This window comes from Oncorhynchus masou, unplaced genomic scaffold (genome assembly GCF_036934945.1).
Source record: "Oncorhynchus masou masou isolate Uvic2021 unplaced genomic scaffold, UVic_Omas_1.1 unplaced_scaffold_1390, whole genome shotgun sequence".
Lineage (NCBI taxonomy): Eukaryota > Metazoa > Chordata > Actinopteri > Salmoniformes > Salmonidae > Oncorhynchus > Oncorhynchus masou.
In genome coordinates, this window is record NW_027003823.1 from 125,689 (window position 1) to 150,500 (window position 24,812).

Below are 24,812 nucleotides of genomic sequence, written 5' to 3' on the forward strand. Positions count from 1 at the left end.
CAAAACACCTTGATATAGGGGAGGAGCTTGCAAGCAGATGAGGAAATATGGCTACAGTAGGATGGAAGAAATTATATAGTAAAACCTGCAATAGAGCAGGAAAAAAACACTACCCTTCCCTATGCCCAAAAAAATAAAACACATTACCCTCCCCTGTGCCCAATAAAATAAAACACATTACCCTCCCCTGTGCCCAATAAAATAAAACACATTACCCTCCCCTGTGCCCAATAAAATAAAACACATTACCCTCCCCTGTGCCCAATAAAATAAAATAAAACACACAACCCTCCCATGTGCCCAATAAAATAAAACACATTACCCTCCCCTGTGCCCAATAAAAAAAACACACAACCCTCCCCTGTGCCCAATAAAATAAAATAAAACACACAACCCTCCCCTGTGCCCAATAAAATAAAACACATTACCCTCCCCTGTGACAAATAAAATAAAACACATTACCCCCCTGTGCCCAATAAAATAAAACACACAACCCTCCCCTGTGCCCAATAAAATAAAACACATTACCCTCCCCTGTGCCCAATAAAAAAAACACACAACCCTCCCCTGTGCCCAATAAAATAAAACACATTACCCTCCCCTGTGCCCAATAAAATAAAATACACAACCCTCCCCTGTGCCCAATAAAATAAAACACATTACCCTCCCCTGTGCCAAATAAAATAAAATACACAACCCTCCCCTGTGCCCAATAAAATAAAATAAAACACACAACCCTCCCCTGTGCCCAATAAAATAAAACACATTACCCTCCCCTGTGCCCAATAAAATAAAACACATTACCCTCCCCTGTGCCCAATAAAATAAAACACATTACCCTCCCCTGTGCCCAATAAAATAAAATAAAACACACAACCCTCCCCTGTGCCCAATAAAATAAAACACATTACCCTCCCCTGTGCCCAATAAAATAAAACACATTACCCTCCCCTGTGCCAAATAAAATAAAACACACAACCCTCCCCTGTGCCCAATAAAATAAAACACACAACCCTCCCCTGTGCCCAATAAAATAAAACACATTACCCTCCCCTGTGCCAAATAAAATAAAATACACAACCCTCCCCTGTGCCCAATAAAATAAAATAAAACACACAACCCTCCCCTGTGCCCAATAAAATAAAACACACAACCCTCCCCTGTGCCCAATAAAATAAAACACATTATCCTCCCCTGTGCCCAATAAAATAAAACACATTACCCTCCCCTGTGCCCAATAAAATAAAACACAAAATCCTCCCCTGTGCCCAATAAAATAAAACACACAACCCTCCCCTGTGCACAATAAAATAAAACACATTACCCTCCCCTGTGCCCAATAAAATAAAACACATTACCCTCCCCTGTGCCCAATAAAATAAAACACATTACCCTCCCCTGTGCCCAATAAAATAAAATAAAACACACAACCCTCCCCTGTGCCCAATAAAATAAAACACATTACCCTCCCCTGTGCCAAATAAAATAAAATAAAACACACAACCCTCCCCTGTGCCCAATAAAATAAAACACATTACCCTCCCCTGTGCCCAATAAATAAAATAAAACACACAACCCTCCCCTGTGCCCAATAAAATAAAACACACAACCCTCCCCTGTGCCCAATAAAATAAAACACATTATCCTCCCCTGTGCCCAATAAAATAAAACACATTACCCTCCCCTGTGCCCAATAAAATAAAACACAAAATCCTCCCCTGTGCCCAATAAAATAAAACACACAACCCTCCCCTGTGCACAATAAAATAAAACACATTACCCTCCCCTGTGCCCAATAAAATAAAACACATTACCCTCCCCTGTGCCCAATAAAATAAAACACATTACCCTCCCCTGTGCCCAATAAAATAAAATAAAACACACAACCCTCCCCTGTGCCCAATAAAATAAAACACATTACCCTCCCCTGTGCCAAATAAAATAAAATAAAACACACAACCCTCCCCTGTGCCCAATAAAATAAAACACATTACCCTCCCCTGTGCCCAATAAATAAAATAAAACACACAACCCTCCCCTGTGCCCAATAAAATAAAACACACAACCCTCCCCTGTGCCCAATAAAATAAAACACATTACCCTCCCCTGTGCCCAATAAAATAAAACACATTACCCTCCCCTGTGCCCAATAAAATAAAACACACAACCCTCCCCTGTGCCCAATAAAATAAAACACATTACCCTCCCCTGTGCCCAATAAAATAAAATAAAACACACAACCCTCCCCTGTGCCCAATAAAATAAAACACATTACCCTCCCCTGTGCCCAATAAAATAAAACACATTACCCTCCCCTGTGCCCAATAAAATAAAACACATTACCCTCCCCTGTGCCCAATAAAATAAAACACACAACCCTCCCCTGTGCCCAATAAAATAAAACACATTACCCTCCCCTGTGCCCAATAAAATAAAATACACAACCCTCCCCTGTGCCCAATAAAATAAAACACATTACCCTCCCCTGTGCCCAATAAAATAAAACACATTACCCTCCCCTGTGCCAAATAAAATAAAACACACAACCCTCCCCTGTGCCCAATAAAATAAAACACACAACCCTCCCCTGTGCCCAATAAAATAAAACACATTACCCTCCCCTGTGCCAAATAAAATAAAATACACAACCCTCCCCTGTGCCCAATAAAATAAAATAAAACACACAACCCTCCCCTGTGCCCAATAAAATAAAACACACAACCCTCCCCTGTGCCCAATAAAATAAAACACATTATCCTCCCCTGTGCCCAATAAAATAAAACACATTACCCTCCCCTGTGCCCAATAAAATAAAACACAAAATCCTCCCCTGTGCCCAATAAAATAAAACACACAACCCTCCCCTGTGCACAATAAAATAAAACACATTACCCTCCCCTGTGCCCAATAAAATAAAACACATTACCCTCCCCTGTGCCCAATAAAATAAAACACATTACCCTCCCCTGTGCCCAATAAAATAAAATAAAACACACAACCCTCCCCTGTGCCCAATAAAATAAAACACATTACCCTCCCCTGTGCCAAATAAAATAAAATAAAACACACAACCCTCCCCTGTGCCCAATAAAATAAAACACATTACCCTCCCCTGTGCCCAATAAAATAAAATAAAACACACAACCCTCCCCTGTGCCCAATAAAATAAAACACACAACCCTCCCCTGTGCCCAATAAAATAAAACACATTACCCTCCCCTGTGCCCAATAAAATAAAACACATTACCCTCCCCTGTGCCCAATAAAATAAAACACACAACCCTCCCCTGTGCCCAATAAAATAAAACACATTACCCTCCCCTGTGCCCAATAAAATAAAATAAAACACACAACCCTCCCCTGTGCCCAATAAAATAAAACACATTACCCTCCCCTGTGCCCAATAAAATAAAACACATTACCCTCCCCTGTGCCCAATAAAATAAAACACATTACCCTCCCCTGTGCCCAATAAAATAAAACACATTACCCTCCCCTGTGCCCAATAAAATAAACACATTACCCTCCCCTGTGCCCAATAAAATAAAATAAAACACACAACCCTCCCCAAAGCAAAAAAAAACACACACAAAAAATAAGATTGACAAAGCCTCCCTTATTTTGGACCAATCCTCCCCCAGTAAATTATGATCTGTCCATTATGTTACAGAATCTGAAGACAGGTTAATGTCCTCCATGTTGGCAACTTGTGACCAATGCCTGTGATGCGGTGCATCTCCACCTTTTGACACAAATGAAAATGCTGAATAGAATAACAACCAGCAGCATCACCAGTAGAGCTGAGAGGGTGGATAGGTGAACTCTCTCTGCCCCAGACTCCCAACTGAAATCCAGCTTGTTGTCCAGACTGAGGTGAGAGGCAGTACAGGTGTAGTGTCTCTTCTTTAGCTCCTCAGTACTGACCTCCAGACTCTTCCTCAGCTGGTAGTTCCCATCTCCGCTAGGCAGAACCTCCCCCCCTGTCAGCTCCTGTTCTGCCACTGGCTGGCCGTCTCTCAGCAGGGTCATGTTGATGTGGCGAGGGTAGAAACCAAACGCCAAGCAGCTTAACTGGAACCCTCCAGAGACCTCTTTCTTTATCAACCTGAGTCTGGGAGGAACTTTACGCATCACAACGTTCTTCTCTCTCTTCAGGATTGTCTTCATTGTTTTGATGCAAATGGGAAGGAAAACTTTTTCAAAAAGTATTCTAAGATATTCTTTCCTCATCGCATCCCATCCTGGTAGTAGTTTCCCAGCATCATATGTAAGATGTGTCATGTTGTAATATAACGTTCGATCTGTATGAATGGCATTGAAAGTGTTCTTTGACATGATCATGGCTGGTTCACCATTGTCTAACATCTCACAGCCAGCCATTCTTTGCTGAACTTGAACACCTCTTGTGAGATTTAAGTGGTGTTTTAGCTGAAAGGATCTCTCTTTAATGCTCTGGTACATAGTTCCAAATACATAACCTCCGTCCTGAGCTAGGTCATCATGTATTTTGTCCGTTGGGTTAAGTCCACTGGAGATAAATGCTTTCATGTTGGAGTCATAGAGACCCACTTGAACATCATCTAACATCAACACAACTGTAAACTCAGGGAAAGGTGTCTCTCCGATGATGTGTGTTGCAAGTGCCCACAGAGAATGTGATCCTAAACCTGAAAGAGGAGTGATATTATCCACAGTTATGGACATTGAGAGCTTGGGACAATAAGGTTTTATCTGCAAAAATATGATTTTGAGATAATTGGCTTTAAAGTTCTAAACACTCATTGGTTTGCATGGTGCCAGGCAGGGCCGTGCACAGACTTTTCAGGGGGAACAAAGCGTTCAAAATGTAAAAAACAATACTCACTCACTATCAGTGAGCTAGCAAGCTTGTTAGTGCCTCCAAGCTAGTTAGTGCCTCCAAAAGACATGATTGGGAAAAGAGGTTGGGCTATCAGCTGATCATTGATGTAAATCAAAAACTCTATTTTACACTGATTGTGATTTACCTCTATGTCTTTATGCCTCTCTCTCTGCTGTATCAGCCAATCAGACTGAATATTGATAATGATGTAGGCTAAATTAAGTGTTATCAATGATAATTAAATGTTATGCTGCTGTGGCAGTACTGTTGATATTTGAACTAGGTAGTTGGCTACACATCCTTGACCGGTGACCGCATCTATCAGGTCATGCACATTTGGATACTGGGCGCGCCATTTCTGTGCAGGGCAGACTGGGGGGAAAAATGTACAACCAGGGATGTGTGCAAGCTCTGTACAGGGCATGTCAACAGGTGCAACCAATGGAAGGGGTAGGGGGTGAGGGGGGATAAACTTGACGACTTGCGGACAGTGGGTCCGAACAACAATGACCGAACAACAATGACAACACATTTCTACAAACCCCACAAAAATGTGGGGATATTATTGCCACCCAAAAGGGCAGGACACTTTGGAGACAGGAAGAGAAAGGGGCAAGTGCTCTGCACAGGTAGAGCCCGATCTGTGCAGATGCCTGGTGTCAGCAAATTGATCTTGAATTCTTTTCAACTCAACAACATGAATTGGAGCATTTAGAGTACTATCTATGTAGAGAATATTGAACAGAGCAATACTATGTCAATAACTACAGTTGTGACTCACCACCTGGATTTTGTCTTAAGTAGCAATGTTTTTTACATTGGGTAAAAGTAGAGACTCAGAGCTACAAAATGGCATATCATACACTGCATTTGAGGAACAATGGGAAAGTAATTTTGCTTTGAAAGTTGATCAACTTGTAAGGGAGTGCGTAACTGGCGGCAGGGAAGTCAGACACAGGAGAGCAAAACTGGGTAATCAATAGAGCAGTTTTATTCATAAAACCACCGGAAAAAAATAAATAAATGGGTACAAAACCCGTCGCGCATCAGAGAAAACATGCACATGCACTTACAATAAACAATTCCGCACAAAGACATGGGGGGAACAGAGGGTTAAATACACAACATGTAATGAGGGATATTGAGACCAGGTGTGTGAGAAAACAAGACAAAACAAATGTAAAATGAAAAATGGATCGATGATGGCTAGAAGACCGGCGACGCCGACCGGCGAGGGCTGCCCGAACAAGGAGAGGAACCGAAGTCGTGACACAACATGTAAGACCCACCCGTCTCATTTCGCTCTCGGAGCCCACACTTGACGCTCTGGCCGACTTTTTTTTTCCTCTGGATACCATGAAAACAGCCTAACCAGCTCTTCTGGCAACAATTTCATTACACTTTTGTTGCAGACGTTTACTGACACCGGCCATATTCGAAGGGTGTTGTACACACGTCACGTAACGTTAGCTAACGAGCCAGCCAGCTAACATTAGCTAGTTAAAAAACAACGAACAAAGTGCCAACAATGTCTAACATAGGCTCTAACTAGAAAAGCAAACAGTTCTGGGAAACTAATAATAACCTCCGCCAGGGAGCCAGCCAGTTGAAGTTAGCTAGCTAACAGTACACTTTTGCTTGAAATGAAACCACTTTCTGTCAAAATTAGAAATATGTAATATCTGAAAATGTAGCTAGCTAACGCTAGACTATCTTACCTGCATACATCATCATGCATGATGGACGCGTCTCCCTGTCAGGAATGCCATACCACAGTTTCCATTAGTTTGAAGATGTAACCCGGAGACAGGTGTTTCTCCTGGGGTGGCAGGGTAGCCAAGTGGTTAGAGTGTTGGACTAGTAACTGGAAGGTTGCGAGTTCAAACCCCCAAGCTGACAAGGTACAAATCTGTCATTCTGCCCCTGAACAGGCAGTTAACCCACTGTTCCCAGGCCATCAGTGAAAATAAGAATTTGTTCTTAACTGACTTGCCTGGTTAAATAAAGGTAAAAAAAAAAAAAATCTCTTTACCTATCACACTCTAATTCCACTGATTTCAAGACTTGATCCTCCAGAAAGTGGAGACCAACACTTATGCAGCTCCACTACACAATACATAAAAAAGTTTTTTTTCGAAAGGACTACCAACACAGACTGACCCGAGCTTAAATAGACAGAAGCCTTGAATATGGCAGACCAATCCGAACTCCTCTCTCGGCATGTCCAACCCACTCATTATCTCAGCCAATCATGGCTAGTGGGAAGTTTGCTCTATTTTTCTGTGGCTTAACAAACAAGGCTCGTAATTTAACAGTTTTATTTGTATTTACAGATGGCATACAAGTTTGTTATCAAAGTTCACATGTTCGAGGAGGCATTTCTGCCAAAAAAGCTCGCCTGTGAACTTGTGACTTGCGACATACGACTCGTTTCCTGAACCGGATCACATTTTGATAAAAATGCAGATATAACCTGTAGTCCCAAACACTTGGTTTAACATTGTATAACATAACAAATCTATCAATGAGTTGAGAGAAAGTAGATAATCCATCTTACCTGCGTTGACTATGGTGTAAAAGGAAAGAACAATGAAAAAGACAGACAGTTTGCACATGATTCAGAAATGTTCACTACTCTTGCAGTAGCCTCACGCAGCTGATACTTTCCCTTTCACTTCTGCTTATCTTCTTCTTCTGCTTATTTTCTTCCATAATATTATGGCGGTCTGCAAACAAGTGTTAGAGGGGCATGTCGCCACCTACTGTACTGGAGTGTGTAGTTGATCACAGTTTACAGACTAAATGAATAATGTAACAAACATTACGTGAAACTTAACTCTCCTATTTAATCATGTACTACTAAGAATATAAAGGAGCCCTACTAACTATTATACAAACTTCCCCATTCCCCAAATCACTTTCACATCCCCACCCCCCATCCCTGTTCTACCTCAATAATCCTACACATCAATGTTTCCCTCTCTTCCACATACCAGTACTTACAACAATACATCATACACTCTGTACACAATCCATTTGTATGCTTGCCAACCAGATATAATGAGCATTTCAGTTCAATGTACAATGTCATAGATGCAACCGAGCAAACACCACCTCTTCTTTCCTCCCATTTGGACAAAAGGAACACCTATGCGAGAATGCTGTTCAATGACTACAGCTAAGCGTTCAGCATAATAGTGCCCACAAAGCTCATTACTAACCTAGGGACCCATGGACTAAACACCTCCCTCTGCAACTAGATCCAACTGGGACTCTTCAGGGGTGCGTGCTTAGTTCAGCCACGACTGCATGGCCAAGCACGACTCCAACACCAGCATTAAGTTTGCTGATGACACAACAGTGGTAGGCCTGATCACCCACAATGATGAGACAGCCTATAGGGGGCAGGTCAGAGATCTGGCAGTGTGGTGCCAGGAAAACAATCTCTCCCTCAATGTGAGCAAGACAAAGGGAGGGCCAAACAAGCCCTCATTAACATTGACAGCGCCAAAGTGGAGCGGGTTGAGAGCTTCAAGTTCCTATGTGTCCACATCACCAACAAACTATCATGGTCCAAACACACCAAGACAGTTGTGAAGAGGCACAACAACACCTTTTCCCCTTCAGGAGACTGAAAAGATTTGGCATGGGTCCCCAGATATTCAAAAAGTTCTACAGCTGCACCATCGAGAGCATCCTGACCGGTTGCATCACTGCCTGGTACGGCAACTGCTCGGCATCTGACCATAAGGCGCTACAGAGAGTAGTGTGTACGGCCCAGTATATCACTGGGGCCAAGCTTCCTGACATCCAGGACCTATATATTAGGCGGTGTTACAAGGTGCGATAAAAATTCATTTAATTGTAATTTTTGGTCAGCAATCTACACAAAATACTCTGTAATGTCAAAGTTGGAAAATTCTAACATTTGTAAAACACTAATATATAGCTTGCATAATTATTCAACCCTGTGAGTCAAAACATGTTAGAATCACCTTTGGCAGCGATTACAGCTGTGAATCTTTCTGAGTAAGTCTCTAACAGCTTTACACACCTGTATTGTACAATATTTTCACATTATTCTTTGAAAAATTCTTCAAGCATGGTCAAGTTGTTTTTTGATCATTGCTCGACAGCAATTTTCATGCCTTGCCATAGATTTTCAAGCCAATATAAGTCAAAACTGTAACTAGGCCACTCAGGAATATTCAATGTCATCTTGGTAAGCAACTCCAGTGAATATTTGGCCTTGTGTTTTAGGTTATTGACCTGCTGAAGTGTGAATTTGACGCCCAGTGTCTGTTGGAAAGCAGACTGAACCAGGTTTCCCTCTAGGACTTTGTCTGTGCTTAGCTCTATTCCTTTTATTTTCATCCTAAAAATCTTCATAGTCCCAAAGTTTGGACACACCTACTCATTCAAGGGTTTTTCTTTATTATTTACTATTTTATACATTGTAGAATAATAGTGAGGACATCAAAACTATGAAATAATACATATGGATTCATGTAGTAACCAAAAAAGTGTTAATCAAATCAAAATATATTTTATATTTGAGATTCTTTAAAGTAGCCACCCTTTGCCTTGATGACAGCTTTGCACGCTCTTGGCCCAAGACCCAAAACACAAGGCCAAATATACACTGGAGTTGCTTACAAAGATTCCATTGAATATTCCTGAGTGGCCTAGTTACAGTTTTGACTTAAATTGGCTTGAAAATCTATGGCAAGACATGAAAATGGCTCTCTAGCAATGATCAACTGTCATGGCCGTTTAGAGATGGATTGGACCAAGGTGCAGCCTGGCAGGCATACATCTTTTCTTTATTTAAATGACACCGAAAAAAATAAATATACAAAACAAACGTAATGCTACATGCAGTGCAGAAAGCAACTACACACAAACAAGATCCCAACCACTAAAGGTGGAAAAAGGCTGCCCAATCAGAGACAACGATAGACAGCTGCCTCTGATTGGGAACCATACCCGGTCAACAAAGAAATAGAAAAACTAGACTGCCCACCCAAATCACAGCCCGACCTAACCAAATAGAGAAATAAAAAGGCTCTCTAAGGTCAGGGCGTGACAGTACCAGTTGAGGTGGGATCTTCTGTCATGGTCGTTTAGAGATGGATTGGACCAAGGTGTAGCGTGGTAGGCCTACATCATACATTTATTCAATGAACACCAAAAAACAAGAAGGCTAAATGACACGTACAGTTTTGTAGCGCTATCACAGCAACTATACAAAAACAAGATCCCACAACTAAAGGTGGAAAAAGGCTGCCTAAGTATGATCCCCAATCAGAGACAATGATAGAGAGCTGCCTCTGATTGGGTACCATACCCAGCCAACAAAGAAATAGAAAAACTAGAATGCCCACGCAAATCACACCCAGACCTAAACAAATAGAGAAATAAAAAGGCTCTCTACGTTCAGGGCGTGACATCAACAAACAACTTGACTGTGCTTGAAGAAATTTTCAAAGAATAATGTACAAATATTACAGGTGTGTAAAGCTGTTAGAGTGCTCAGCACTTATTGTGGGAACTCCTTCAAGACTGTAGGAAAAGCTTTTTTTTTTTAGGACTACATGACTACAGCATCGTCTTCTTGGATATGATGCTACAAGCTTGGCACACCTGTATTGGGCGAGTTTCTCCCATTATTTTCTGCAAATCCTCTCAAGCTCTGTCAGGTAGGATGAGAGTGTTGCTGAACAGCTATTTTCAGGTCTCTCAAGAGATGTTAGATTGGGTTCAAGTCTGGGCTAGGGCTGGGTCACTCAAGGACATTCAGAGATTTGACCTGAAACCACTGCGTTATCTTGGTTGTGTGCTTAGGGTTGTTGTCCTGTTGGAAGGTGAACCTTTGCCCCAGTCTAAGGTCCTGAACACTCTGGAGCAGGTTTTCATCAAGGATCTCTCTGTACTTTGCTCCGTTCAACTTTTACTCAATCTAGACATCCCTACAGCATGATGCTGCCACCACCATGCTTCACTGTAGGGATGGTGCAAGGTTTCCTGCAGGTGTGACGCTGGCATTCCGGCCAGAGAGTTCAATCTTGGTTTCATCAGTCCAGAGAATCTTGTTTCTCATGGTCTGAGAGTCTTCAGGTGCCTTTTGGCAAACTCTAAGCGGGATGTCATGTGCCTTTTACTGAGCAGTGGCTTCCGTCTGGCAACTCTACTATAAAGGCCTAATTGGTGGAGTGCTGCAGAGATGGTTGTCCTTCTGGAATGTTTTCTCATCTCCACAGAGGAACTCTAGAGCTCTGTCAGAGTGACCATCTGGTTCTTGGTCATCTCCCTGACCAAGGCCCTTCTCCCTCGATTGCACAGTTTGGCCAGGTGCCCAGCTGTAGGAAGAGTCTTGATGGTTGCTAACTTCTTCCATTTAATAATGAGGGATGCCACTGTGTTCCGGGGGGCCTTTAATCCTGCAGAAATGTTTTGGTACCCTTCCCCAGATCTGTGCTTCGGCACAATCCTGTCTCGGAGCTCTACGGACAATTCCTTCCACCTCATGGCTTCTTTTTTTGCTCTGACATGCACTGTCAACTGTGGGACCTTATATAGAGAGGCGTGTGTCCTTCCAAAATCATGTCCAATCAATTGAGGTGTGATCACATGCCCCGTGTACCTTCAAAATGATTCTGCAGTCATCATTTACTTGAAAAACACTGTTTTCATCCTCATTTGTCGCAATAAAGAATGTTAGACAGAAGAAAAATCCACCCCTTTCAAATGGAAAAAATGGTGTCGATCTTTAGAAAATGTATCCTATATCTGCCGTTTCCATTACACATGTCGCAATGATTTTTGTATTGCATCATTGCTTTTGTCTAATAAACATGGGTCAATGGAAACCTGCCTACTGAGTGTCTTCACAATCCTTCCTGTGAAAGCTTTTTCTGTCTTAAAAAAGGATTCCTAGGACATTTTCTGAGATGCTTTGTGGATAGGGACCCATGGCCCCTATCCACAAAGCGTCTCAGAGTAGAACATTTGGCATAAGTGCTGAGAATAGAGACATTTACTCTGTCTCCTACTCTTATGTGTAGAAATATAAGCTATGCATGAAGCCTTTAGTCATAAGAGACCCACCTAGTCGACAGATATTTAGAACACTTCATAAGGTGATCTAACCAGTTAAGAGTTGCCAGCAGGTGTCTTGATAGTAGGAAAAAAGTCAGTGGTTCCTGCGCCACATGCAATTGCTTTGGAGTTGTTGAAAGAATGTTTTGATATTTCTATGTGATCAATCCATAAATAATCTAGGCTTACATGCAACAGTATCTCTTGCGCTTGTCACGCCCTGGTTGTAGTATATTGTGTTTGTCTTTATTTATTTGGTCAGGCCGGGGTGTGACATGGGTTTATTGTGGTGTGTTTTGTCATGGGGTGTTGTTAGGTGTTGGGTGTGTGGCTTAGTGGGGGTATCTAGCATAGTCTATGGCTGTCTGGAGTGGTTCTCAATCAGAGGCAGGTGTTTATCGTTGTCTCTGATTGGGAACCATATTTAGGCAGCCATATTCTTTGAGTATTTCGTGGGTGATTGTTCCTGTCTCTGTGTTTGTTGTCACCAGATAGGCTGTATAGGTTTTCACGGTCCGTTTGTTGTTTTGGATTGTTCGTTCTTCTTCATTAAACATGTATCAAAGATACCATGCTGCATTTTGGTCCGCTTCTCCTTCACCAGACGAGAACCGTTACAGCGCTTTTGAAAATTATTTCACATTACCTATATTTCACATGATATGCCTAAATACTTATAACCATATAGGGTAATAAATAATCACAATTTTCTTTTGATTATTTAATTAATCTACATCATGTTGTTTCAAGTTATGCCTTTGGTGCACAATAACACGTTGAAAAAAGTTGGGCAATTGAAGGCATCTAGGGCCCATGTTAAACTTTGATTGTGTATGATGAACATGATGGACCGTTCAAACGCTTTATGCAAGTGATTTGATTGAAACTGTGTCAGAGTGATTTAGAGTTGGTAAACGGGAGTGAGGAGTATGTTGATATAACACTAATGTGTCAGAGTGATTTAGAGTTGGTAAACGGGAGTGAGGAGCGTGTTGATATAACACTAATGTGTCAGAGTGATTTAGAGTTGGTAAACGGGAGTGAGGAGTGTGTTGATATAACACTAATGTGTCAGAGTGATTTAGAGTTGGTAAACGGGAGTGAGGAGTGTGTTGATATAACACTAATGTGTCAGAGTGATTTAGAGTTGGTAAACGGGAGTGAGGAGTGTGTTGATATAACACTAATGTGTCAGAGTGATTTAGAGTTGGTAAACGGGAGTGAGGAGTATGTTGATATAACACTAATGTGTCAGAGTGATTTAGAGTTGGTAAACGGGAGTGAGGAGTGTGTTGATATAACACTAATGTGTCAGAGTGATTTAGAGTTGGTAAACGGGAGTGAGGAGTGTGTTGATATAACACTAATGTGTCAGAGTGATTTAGAGTTGGTAAACAGGAGTGAGGAGTGTGTTGATATAACACTAATGTGTCAGAGTGATTTAGAGATGGTAAACAGGAGTGAGGAGTGTGTTGATATAACACTAATGTGTCAGAGTGATTTAGAGTTGGTAAACGGGAGTGAGGAGTGTGTTGATATAACACTAATGTGTCAGAGTGATTTAGAGTTGGTAAACGGGAGTGAGGAGTGTGTTGATATAACACTAATGTGCCAGAGTGATTTAGAGTTGGTAAACGGGAGTGAGGAGTGTGTTGATATAACACTAATGTGTCAGAGTGATTTAGAGTTGGTAAACGGGAGTGAGGAGTGTGTTGATATAACACTAATGTGTCAGAGTGATTTAGAGTTGGTAAACGGGAGTGAGGAGCATGTTGATATAACACTAATGTGTCAGAGTGATTTAGAGTTGGTAAACGGGAGTGAGGAGTGTGTTGATATAACACTAATGTGTCAGAGTGATTTAGAGATGGTAAACGGGAGTGAGGAGTGTGTTGATATAACACTAATGTGTCAGAGTGATTTAGAGTTGGTAAACAGGAGTGAGGAGTGTGTTGATATAACACTAATACTATACAAATAATGCTTTTAACAACCATTTGAATTGGTTAAAAAAACTAACTTTATGCATGCCAACATATTAGCAAAGAATTATTGATCGTGTAAGGCAAGAATTATGTCAAACGTTTTACCATTGCAATATTTGATGTACAGTCATATTCACCGGTTTTAACTGAAGCTGCACAACTGTTGATGCCTCACCACGATAGGTTATTCCCCATCATTTGCAACAATGTTATTGAGCGTCATCTCTATTTTTCCTTTTCAGTACCAAACTGTTGTGATTATCAGCTGAGGCAAACTTTTATGAGTTGATTTTACTCCTGGCGCAGACTTTGTTTGGGCAGTGTCAGCATCATCCTAAAAACTACTCCTCACCTGTTGTTTACGAAACATGTCACGAGTAACATTTGATTTGATTTTAGTGGACTCTATCAAGTACTGCTGAAATCAATTTGATCTGTGGGTGTACAATGACACCTAGTGGTTGTATGGTTGATTTCTCCATAAACATCATTTTTTATCTTCCCCTCACTGTTCACTGTTTGTTGAGATCTGGTAGGTCCCTGAAAACAGTCTCCACTTATTTCCTGTGCCAGAACTACAAGCCAAATGTCAGAGAAAATGTGGACTATTATACAACGAGTGTGTCTAATCCTGAATGCTGATTGGTTAAAACTGCATTCCAGGCGGTGTCTATTCCACAAGTTACCACCGGCTAAATCTGTGATGTTAAAATGTCTATTTACTCTGTTCTATCTGACTGCGCAATCCACTGTCTCATCAACCCAGCTATGCTATTTATAAACTTAATCTCCACTATAAAAAGCATTGAGACATTATCTCACATTTCCTTTAGACTAACATTTAGTTTTCAACAGCAGAGTGTTGTATTAATCTTGCTGTCTGACTCCGACATTTGCAACATTGTTTCAATATTCCAATTCTATCTCCAGCTGTCCCATAGTAATGAACATGTCATGAGTCTGGATGTCTGGCAGCGTTTCTCAACCAGTCAAAATCATGAATCAGTTGGCATAATTTTTATGGATATAAACAAAGAAATTGAATAAAGGTAAAACTTAACAAAGTGCAGCTAGTTTGCAGTCTTTCCAGCTTCAGTTTGAAGTGACTGTGTTAGCTGTGTTGTTGGCTAGCTCCTCTGAACAACAGTCTCCTGACGAGTGAGCACATGTTCTATTCCAGTTGAAATCGCGCCTCATTAGCGCATTGTTATGGATGTATCCAAATAAATGTCACTAGAAAACAACAAATGCAAGTGCAGCTACTTTGCTATTATTCTGCCTGCTCTTTTTGATGTGACTGTAAATTAGCTGTGGTTGGCTAGCTAGCAATCAAGGGATAAGAACTTTCCAGCCAGTATGGCAATGGAACATTTAGAACGAACGACTGGGTCGCGTCCATACCGTAGATACAGAACAAAAAAACAGAGCTACTGGGTCGCCTCTCGGGCAAACCGATAATAGAACGAACGACGAGCCGGCTTGGGCTTTGTGTTGGGACTATATCTTCTGGAAGGATGAAATAATATGAATAAATTCATCAAAATAATTATTTTTATGAAAATATGTCAATCATTTTTTGAATATGTTGGTAAGCCATCGCATAAAAGTGATAATGCCCCCGAAGCCGGTGTTTGGAGGATATATTGGCACGGTCTGCCGGCTCTCAACTTCCTAACAACACCCGTGGCAATATATCCTCCAAACACTGACACATATGCAATGTATACAAAGATAGCAAGATGTATAGCTAATGGAGATGACACATCTAGCTAGCTACTTTACAGTTTACAACATGCTCGCTCATAGCTATGAGGATTTATGTATACTTACTGTTATTAACTAAAACTAATAAAATATCATTGCATTGCATGAGAGCTGCATCTGTGTATGTTCCGGCGTTCCCATAGAGCAGTCCATCCTGGTTGTAATGTGGACACAACACCAGACGGTCTATCATCTTTGACAACACTGGTCCTGCCATGCATGCAAAGCTAGCTAGCCATCTCTGATAACTGGTATACCTTGCTAGCTAACGAACCTAGCTTATCAAACAGTATTTTCTTTGGTATTTCTGAACGATGGCTCTGACACTCATTGGATGTGGCAGGGCTTGCATCTATTACAGATTACAAAGGGAAACCCAGCCGCAAGCTGCCCAGTGACGTGAGCCTACCAGATGAGTTACATGTATTATATGCTCGCTTCGAGGCAAGCAACACTGAACCATATAAGAGAGCACCAGCTGTTCAGGTGACTGTGTGAGCATGCCCTCCATAGCCGATGTGAGTAAGACCTTTGGACAGGTTAACATTCACAAGGCCACAGTTGCACTATAGAGAGCATCCGGAATGATTGCATTACAGCTTGGTATGGCAACTGCTCGGCATCAGACTGTAAGGCGCTCCAGAGGGTAGTGAGTATGGCCCAGTACATGACTGGGGCCAAGCTTCCTGCCATCCAGCACCTCTATACCAGGTGGTGTCAGAGGAAGGCCCTAAAAATTGTCAAAGACTCCAGCCACCCAAGTCATAGACTGTTCTCTATGCTACCACATTGCAAGCGGTACTGGAGAGCCAAGTCTAGGTCCAAAAGGCTCCTTAACAGATGCTACCCCAAAGCAATAAGACTGGTAAACAGTTAATCAAATGGCTACCCAGACTATTTGGATTGACCCCTTTTTTTACGCTGCTGCTACTCGCTGTTTGTTATCAATGCATAGTCACTTTACCTGTACCTACATGTACATATGACCTCAACTACCTCAACTAACCTGTACCCCCGAACATTGACTCATGCCCGTACCCCCGTACCCCTGTTACTTAAAAAAAAACTTTTGTTTATTTAATTTAGCATTTATTTTTGTAGCAAATATTTTCTTACAAAAAATACATCTCTGCATTGTTGGTTAAATAAACATCTCTGCATTGTTTTGTAAATAAGAATTTCACAATAAGGTCTACTACGGCTGTTGAATCCGGCACGTCTGACAAATATACAACTTGATTTGTTTTAATATTAATCTCATATGGACCTCACTGTCACCACTGCGCCACTTAAGGTGGCACCCGAAGAGGATGGCTGACTTTTTACATGCCCCTAACCGATAGTGCTGACTTGTTTTTTAAAACTTATTTTGTACATAATGTTGCTGCTACCATCTCTTATGACCAAAAATAACTTCTGGACATCAGAACTGGGATTACTCATCAAGAACTGGAAGAAGCTTTTTCCTTTAACGAATCTGACGAGAATGATATACTGCTCTCCCAGTAACAGGCCCAGATCCCCGTCATTTGCGTGAAGAAAAGACGGAGGAAAAGAGGACACAGATCGGGCTGCCTTTTGAGAATCTGTAGGCGAACGTGTAAACTCCCACTGCCATCAATTCTACTTGCTAACATGCAATCATTGGAAAATAAAATTGATGACCTACGATTATGATTATCCTACCAACGGGACATTAGGAACTATAATATCTTATGTTTCACAGAGTTTTGGCTGAACGACAACACAGATAATATAGAGCTGGAGGAATTTTCAATCCACCGGCAGAACAGAGAAGCTACTTCTGGTAACACGAGGCGTGGGGGTGTGTGTCTTTTTGTCAATAATAGCTGGTGCACGATGTCTAATATTAAAGAAGTCTTGAGGTATTGCACGCCTGAGGTAGAGTACCTAATGATAAGCTGTAGCCCACACTATCTACCAAGACAGCTCTCAGCTATATTATTCGTAGCCGTCTATTTACCACCACAGACCGATGCTGGCACTAAGAGAGCACTCAACCAACTCTATAAGACCATAAGCAAACAAGAAAATGCTCACCCAGAAGAGGCGCTCCTAGTGGTCGAGGACTTTAATGCAGGCAAACTTAAATCAATTTTACCACATTTGTGTGCAACCAGAGGAAAAAACTCTAGACGACCATTACTCCACACACAGAGATGCGTACAAAGCTTTCCCCGGGCCTCCATTTGGCAAATCTGACCATAATTATATCCTCCTGATTCCTGCTTACAAGCAAAAACAAAGCAGAAAGTACCAGTGACTCGCTCAATACGGAAGTGGTCAGATGACGCGGATGCTATGTTACAGGACTGTTTTGCTAGCACAGACTGGAATATGTTCCGGGATTCATTCAATGGCATTGAGGAGTATACCATCTCAGTCATCGACTTCATCAATAAGTGCATCGACGACGTCGTCCCCACGGTGAATGTACGTACATATCCAAACCAGAAGCCATGGATTACAGGCAACATCTGCATAAAGCTAAAGGCTAGAGCTGCTGCTTTCAAGGAGTGGGACACTAATCTGGAAGCCTATAAGAAATCCTGCTATGCCCTCAGACGAACCATCAATCAAGCAAAGTATCAAATGCAGGATTAAGATTGAATCCTACTACACCGGCTCTGACACTCGTCGGATGTGGCAGGGCTTGAAAACTATTACGGACTACAAAGGGAAACCCAGACACGAGCTGCCCAGTGATGTGAGCCTACCAGACGAACTAAATGTCTTTTATGTTCGCCGAGGCAAGCAACTGACTGTGTGATAACGCTCTTGGTAGCGGATGTGAGCAAGACCTTTAAACAGGTCAACATTCACAAAGCCGCGGGGCCAGATGGATCACCAGGACATGTACTCAAAGCATGCATTGACCAACTGGCAAGTGTCTTCACTGACATTTTCAACCTCTCCCTGACTGAGTCTGTAATACCAACATGTTTAAAGCAGACCACCATAGTACTTGTGCCCAAGGAAGCGAAGGTAACCTGCCTAAATGATTACCGCCCCGCAGCACTCACGTCTGTAGCCATGAAGGGCTTTGAAAGGCTGGTCATGGCTCACATCAATAGCATCCTCCCAGATACCCTAGACCCACTCCAATTCGCATACAGAGGAAAGCCCATAAAATTGTCAGACTCCAGACACCAGTCATAGACTGTTTTCTCTGATATCGCACTGCAAGCGGTACCAGAGCGCCAAGTCTGTATATACCCTTGTTATTGTTATGTTATTGTGTTACTTTTTATTATTTTTTGCTTTAGTTTATTTGGTAAATATTTTCTTAACTCCTCTTGAACATCACTGTTGATTAAGGGCTTGTAAGTAAGCTGTACTCGGTGCATGTGACAAATAAAGTTTGATTTGATTTGGTCATCTAGCTGTGCACGTAGCCATCATTCGGTTTCCATTGGTTTTCATTGGACTAGACTAGAGATTGTTAGCTAGGTAGCTAATGAAGATACACCATAGTCAATGGACTGCAAAATCAAGCAAATGGTTCTGAACTCATGACAAAATCTTATTTTAATTTTTTTTGTGACTTTGGGAATTCCATATTTTTGGGCATTGAACTCTGATTTAACTAGCTATGTATCTAATCCGGTTTCGGCATGAAATCAAATTCCTGCGATATACTGCGAGAATTTTCTCACTCACGGACATGAAGCGTCAGAAATAAAAGATTCGGTCACGGATTACGAGCCACTCCCTTTTAAATAACATTCTTAAAACGTTACTAAAGTTTTCTTATGTTTTTTATGGAAAGTTTTCTTAACTTTCTCGGAACAATTTGAGAACATGACGTTAAATAGAACCACAAGGAAACCTGTAGGAAACGTTATGTTGAAGTACTGAAATTCCCACAGAAGAACGTTGTTTCTTAACGTTCTCTGAACTAATTGAGAACATTTCCAATGTCAAACCAATTGGAGAATGTTCACAGAACATTAACAAAATGTAAATGAAATGTAACCATGTTAAAGTAATGAAATAGCAAGAAAGTAACGTTTTCTTGTCAAGTTCCGTAAATGTGATAAGAATGTACCAATGCCAAGCAACTATCCTGCACCATTCCCAGAAATATGTGGGAAGGTTGTATGCAAAATAACTCACTCTCACCAAGCTCTGAGATACATATGGTTCTCAGAACGTTATGTGCTATCTCGGTACCCCTTGATTCTGATCATAGGTCAGTTTTGTGGAAAATAGGTAAACTTCTCCTAGATTATTGCCTAAGGGCAACTTTTTTTCCTACCTGGAGCTAACATCCCAATATTTCTTAGTTTGTATCATAAGTTCAACATACTAGTAGTTTTCAGAAATGTACATAGAGCTAAGAAGAGGCATCAAGTTGCATTAGAGCGGCCTAAGCTTATTATCATCATCCAAAGAAAGCAACCAACCAGTAGTGTTTGGCAGCTGTTAAAGCAGATGTTACAATTTATGAACATGGATGAATTAAATTAATGACAGGATACAATATAATTATGTAGTTATGGATGTCTGAATAGGCTTAATTCATTGACATTAATAAAATACATGGACACACACAGAGAGGAAAGTCACGACAACAGCTGGTGTTTTCTCAGACCGATCTCAGGGAACAGGTCATCACAGGGGGACGTCATTTATCACTGTACCGCTGCCAGGGAACAGGTCATCACAGGGGGACGTCATTTATCACTGTACCGCTGCCTCACGTTGTGTTCCGGGTACAAAACCAGTCACAACACCTCACCTGAGTCAGTTAATCAGAATAATATTTCATTTCTATCACCTGGAATACTGGCTTCATGAGAAAGAACACATGAATCTCAACCGCACCCCTATTCCCTATATTGTGCACAGAAAAACAGTAGAACATAACAGCTTAAAGCTATACTTGCTTTTCTTGCACAAACACTAGCACTTTTCTTCTCTTAGTAGCACTGACTGATAGCTGCTTTATTGAGGAAAGTTTGACTTACTATGACTGATAGGTTGTATTACCTACCTGCCTTGAGATGACTGTATGACTGAAATGTTTCAGATTGAAACACTTTGGACCAGAGCCCTATTCTTTGCTCCTTGTCTTTTATCTCTTCCATGCCGAGCTCTCGTTGCCCTTCTCAATCCCCTAAAATTATATGCAGTGCATTCTTTTCCCACATTTTGTTACGTTATAGACTTATTCTATTCCAAATACTTTTATTCCCTCAACAATCTACACAAAATACCCCATAATGACGAAGCAAAAAACAGGTTTTTAGATTTAAAAAAAAGTATTATAAGTAATAACCTGAAATATCACATTTGCATACATATTCAGACCCTTTACTCAGTACTTTATTGAAGCACCTTTGGCAGCGATTACAGCCTTGATTTTTGGGTATGACGCTACAAGCTTGGCACACCTGTATTTGGGGAGTTGTTCCCATTCTTCTCTGTAGATCCCATCACCGTAGGGATAGTGTCAAGTTTCCTCCAGATGTGACGATTGGCATTCAGGCCAAAGAGTTCAATCTTGGTTTCATCAGACCAGATAATCTTGTGTATCATGGTCTGAGTGTCTTTTGGAAAACTGTAAGTGGGCTGTCATGTGTCTTTCACTGAGGAGTGGCTTCCATCTGGCCAGTCTACCATAAAGTCCTGATTGGTGGAGTGCTGCAGAGATGGTTGCCCTTCTGGAAGGTTCTCCCATCTCCACAGAGGAACTCTGATGCTATCTACCTCCCTGACAAAGGCCCTTCTCCCCTGATTGCTCAGTTTGGCCGGGCGGAGTCTTGGCGGTTACAAACTTCTTCCATTTAAGAATGTTGGAGGCCACTGTGTTCTTGGGGACCTTCAACTCTGCAGAAATGTTTTGGTAGAACTGGACTTCCCAGATCTGTCCCTTGACTCAATCCTGTCTCTGAGCTCTACGGACAATTCCTTCGACATCATAGCTTGTTTTTTGCTCTGACATGCGCTGTCAACTATGGGACCTTATATAGACAGGTGTGTTCTTTTCCAAATCATATCCAATTAATTGAATTCAAGTTGTAGATCAAGTTGTAGAAAGATCTCATGAATGAACAATGGAAACAGGGTGCACCTGAGCTCAATTTTGAGTCTCATAGTAAAGGGTCTGAATACTAATGTAAATAAGGTATTTCAGTTGTTTTTTAATACATTCCTATGAAACCTGTTTTCGGGTTGTCATTATGGGGTATTGTGTGTAGATTGGTGAGGAAAAAGGGGGTCTGAATACTTTCCAAATGCAATGTATAACAATACTTCCCTTGGTCAATCCCCAAAATACCATCTATCTAAACAATACTCTCCTTCCTCACCCCTTTCCAACTATATCTAAATCAAACCGTCTTCCAGCCCTTTAACCCCCTCTATCCTCCCCATGTAACTGGAGCTACAGGAAAATATCTGGGTTTATTTATGTAAAGCTCTCATACTCAATGGTACTGGTGATAGAAGAATGGTGTGTGTGTGTGTGTGTGTGTGTGTGTGTGTGTGTGTGTGTGTGTGTGTGTGTGTGTGTGTGTGTGTGTGTGTGTGTGTGTGTGTGTGTGTGTGTATTATTGTTATAAGCCTTCAGAGTTGATGGGGGAATGGTAGCTGGCTAACCTTTTTCAAAGCCAGAGGTGGGGTGCCATTCCTGATTATTTCCCTGACCGTGTGTGAGCACCGTGCGTGAGCCTGCACGTTGGAGGGCTGGAGCACACACAGACAGGCTCTGTTAACATGGGATGTTATGAATATTTGCCTGGTCCGTGTTTCAGAGCCACATGAAAGCCCAGCAGACTACATGAATGAATGGGCCATTCTTAACCTGACCAGTGAAACAGGAAACATGCATATAACATGGAGAGACGTGGTATACTGCACAGCTACCTAGACTCCTAGTAGCTACCTTAGTAGACCCATTACCAGGTTCTTCTTGGAAGTAGACTTCTAATGGTATGGAAAGTTCTAAATACACCAGGCTTGCATGTTGCTGCCTCGTAGTAGTAATAGTCATAGTAGTAGTAGTGGTAGTCGTAGTCGTTGTAGTAGTAACAGTAATAGCAGTAGTAACAGTAGTAGTAGTCATAGTCATTGTCGTAGTAGTAATAGTAATAGTCATAGTTGTAGTTGTAGTAATAGTAGTAGTCGTAGTCATAGCAGTAGTAATAGTTATAGTAATAGTAGTAATAGTAGTAGTAGTAGTCGTAGTCATAGTCGTAGTAGTCATAGTGATAGTAGTAGTAATAGTAATAGTAGTAGTCGAAGTAGTGGTAGTAGTAGTAGTAGTAGTCATAGTTGTAGTAGTCATAGTAGTCATAGTGATAGTAGTAGTAATAGTAATAATAATAGTAGTAGTAGTAGTCGTAGTAGTGGTAGAAGTAATAGTAATGGAAGTCGTAGTCGTCATAGTAATAGTAATAGTAGTAGTCATAGTTGTAGTAGTGATAGTAGTAGTAGTAGTAGTAGTAGTCATAGTCGTAGTAGTCATAGTAGTCATAGTGATAGTAGTAGTAATAGTAATAATAATAGTAGTAGTAGTGGTAGTAGTAGAAGTAATAGTAATGGAAGTCGTAGTCGTCATTAGTAATAGTAATAGTAGTAGTCATAGTTGTAGTAGTGATAGTAGTAGTAGTCATATTAGTTGTAGTGATAGTAGAAGTAGTAGTAGTAGTGGTAGTAGTCATAGTAGGCGTAGTAGTGGTGGTGATAGTAGTAGGCATAGTAGTAGTAGTAGTAGAATAATGGTTAAAGAACTGTTTGCAATGTTTTCTACATTGGCCATATACAGTAAGCACTATAAGTAACTTGGTTTTCTGCTACACATTTTCATTTTGTACCTTTAATTTAAACACAGTTCTAGTGGTAGACTACTTTGTCATTAATCGTTGGAGAAGAGACGTTGAAAGGAGTTCCTCCAAAAAGTGCTGATTCTTGACACTGGCAGTGAGTTACTATTCTAATCACACTCCACATGTAAAAGACAGGACCCCCCCCCTGACCTCGGGGACGACCCGGAGGAAAGGCGCAAGGCAATCCGGATGGAGACGGTGGAACTCCCGCAGCAACGAAGGGTCCAGAACGTCCTACACCGGCACCCAGCATCTCTCCTCCGGACCGTACCCCTCCCACTCCACGAGGTACTGAATGCCCCTCGCCCGACGCCTCGAGTCCAGTATGGCTCGAACAGCATACGCCGGGGCCCCCTCGAAGTAGGAACCTCCCGCACCTCAGACTCCTGGAGTGGACCAGTCACCACCGGCCTGAGGAGAGACACATGGAACGAGGGGTTAATACAGTAATCTGTAGGAAGCTGTAATCTGTAGCAAACCTCGTTCAGTCTACTCAGGACTTTGAATGGCTCCACAAACCGCGTGCCCAGCTTCCGGCAGGGCAGGCGGAGGGGCAGGTTTTGGGTCGAGAGCCAGACCCGGTCCCTCACTGCAGTGGAGATCGGTGCTCGCCTTCTGACGCCTCACGGCCCATTGCAGGTGCACATGAGTGGCTTCCCAGGTCTCCTCCGAGCGCTAAAAACGATTCGTCCACCGCAGGAGCCTCGATCTGGCTCTGATGCCAAGGTGCCAGAATTGGCTGATACCCCAGTATGCACTGGAAGGGAGAGAGGTTAGTGGGGGAGTGGCGGAGCCCAGGGGATGAATGCCGCCCCTCCCCCGGCCCACATCCTGGTCTCTCCACCTGCCCGTTACTCTCGGGGTGAAAACCCGAAGTAAGGCTGACTGAGACCCCCAGACGTTCCATGAATGCCCTCCAGACACTATATCCTCGGGCACCCCGTAGTGCTGGAAGACGTGTGTAAACCAGGGCCTTCGCAGTCTGTAGGTCCGTACGGAGACCCGGGCAAAGGAAGGAGACGGCAGGACTTAGAGAACTGATCCACAACGACCAGGATCGTGGTGTTACAATATAACAATTAAAACACTGGAATGGTAGATGTGCAGAAGATGAATGTGCAAGTAGAGATACTGGGGTGCAAAGGAGCAAGATAAATAAATAAATATAGTATGGGGATGAGGTAGGTAGATATATGGGCTGTTTACAGATGGGCTATGTACAGGTGCAGCGATCTGTGAGCTGCTCTGACA

General features: G+C 41.9%; 1 protein-coding gene across 2 annotated transcripts; it reads right to left on the minus strand.

The window, feature by feature from the left end:
* Positions 1 to 3,513: 3,513 nt before the first annotated feature.
* On the minus strand, positions 3,514 to 7,530 carry LOC135530598 (major histocompatibility complex class I-related gene protein-like). Of its 2 annotated transcripts, none has more exons than XM_064958896.1 (2): positions 7,419 to 7,530; positions 3,514 to 4,667 (listed from the first exon to the last, which is right to left on the minus strand). In XM_064958896.1, exons 1-2 carry the CDS (start codon positions 7,474 to 7,476, stop codon positions 3,685 to 3,687), a joined length of 1,041 nt encoding a protein of 346 aa, XP_064814968.1. In that variant the 5' UTR covers positions 7,477 to 7,530; the 3' UTR covers positions 3,514 to 3,684. The 2 variants fall into 2 exon arrangements, with proteins under 2 accessions (XP_064814968.1, XP_064814969.1); XM_064958897.1 differs by having other exon boundaries at positions 3,514 to 6,680; positions 7,419 to 7,502.
* Between the last annotated feature and the right edge of the window lie 17,282 nt (positions 7,531 to 24,812).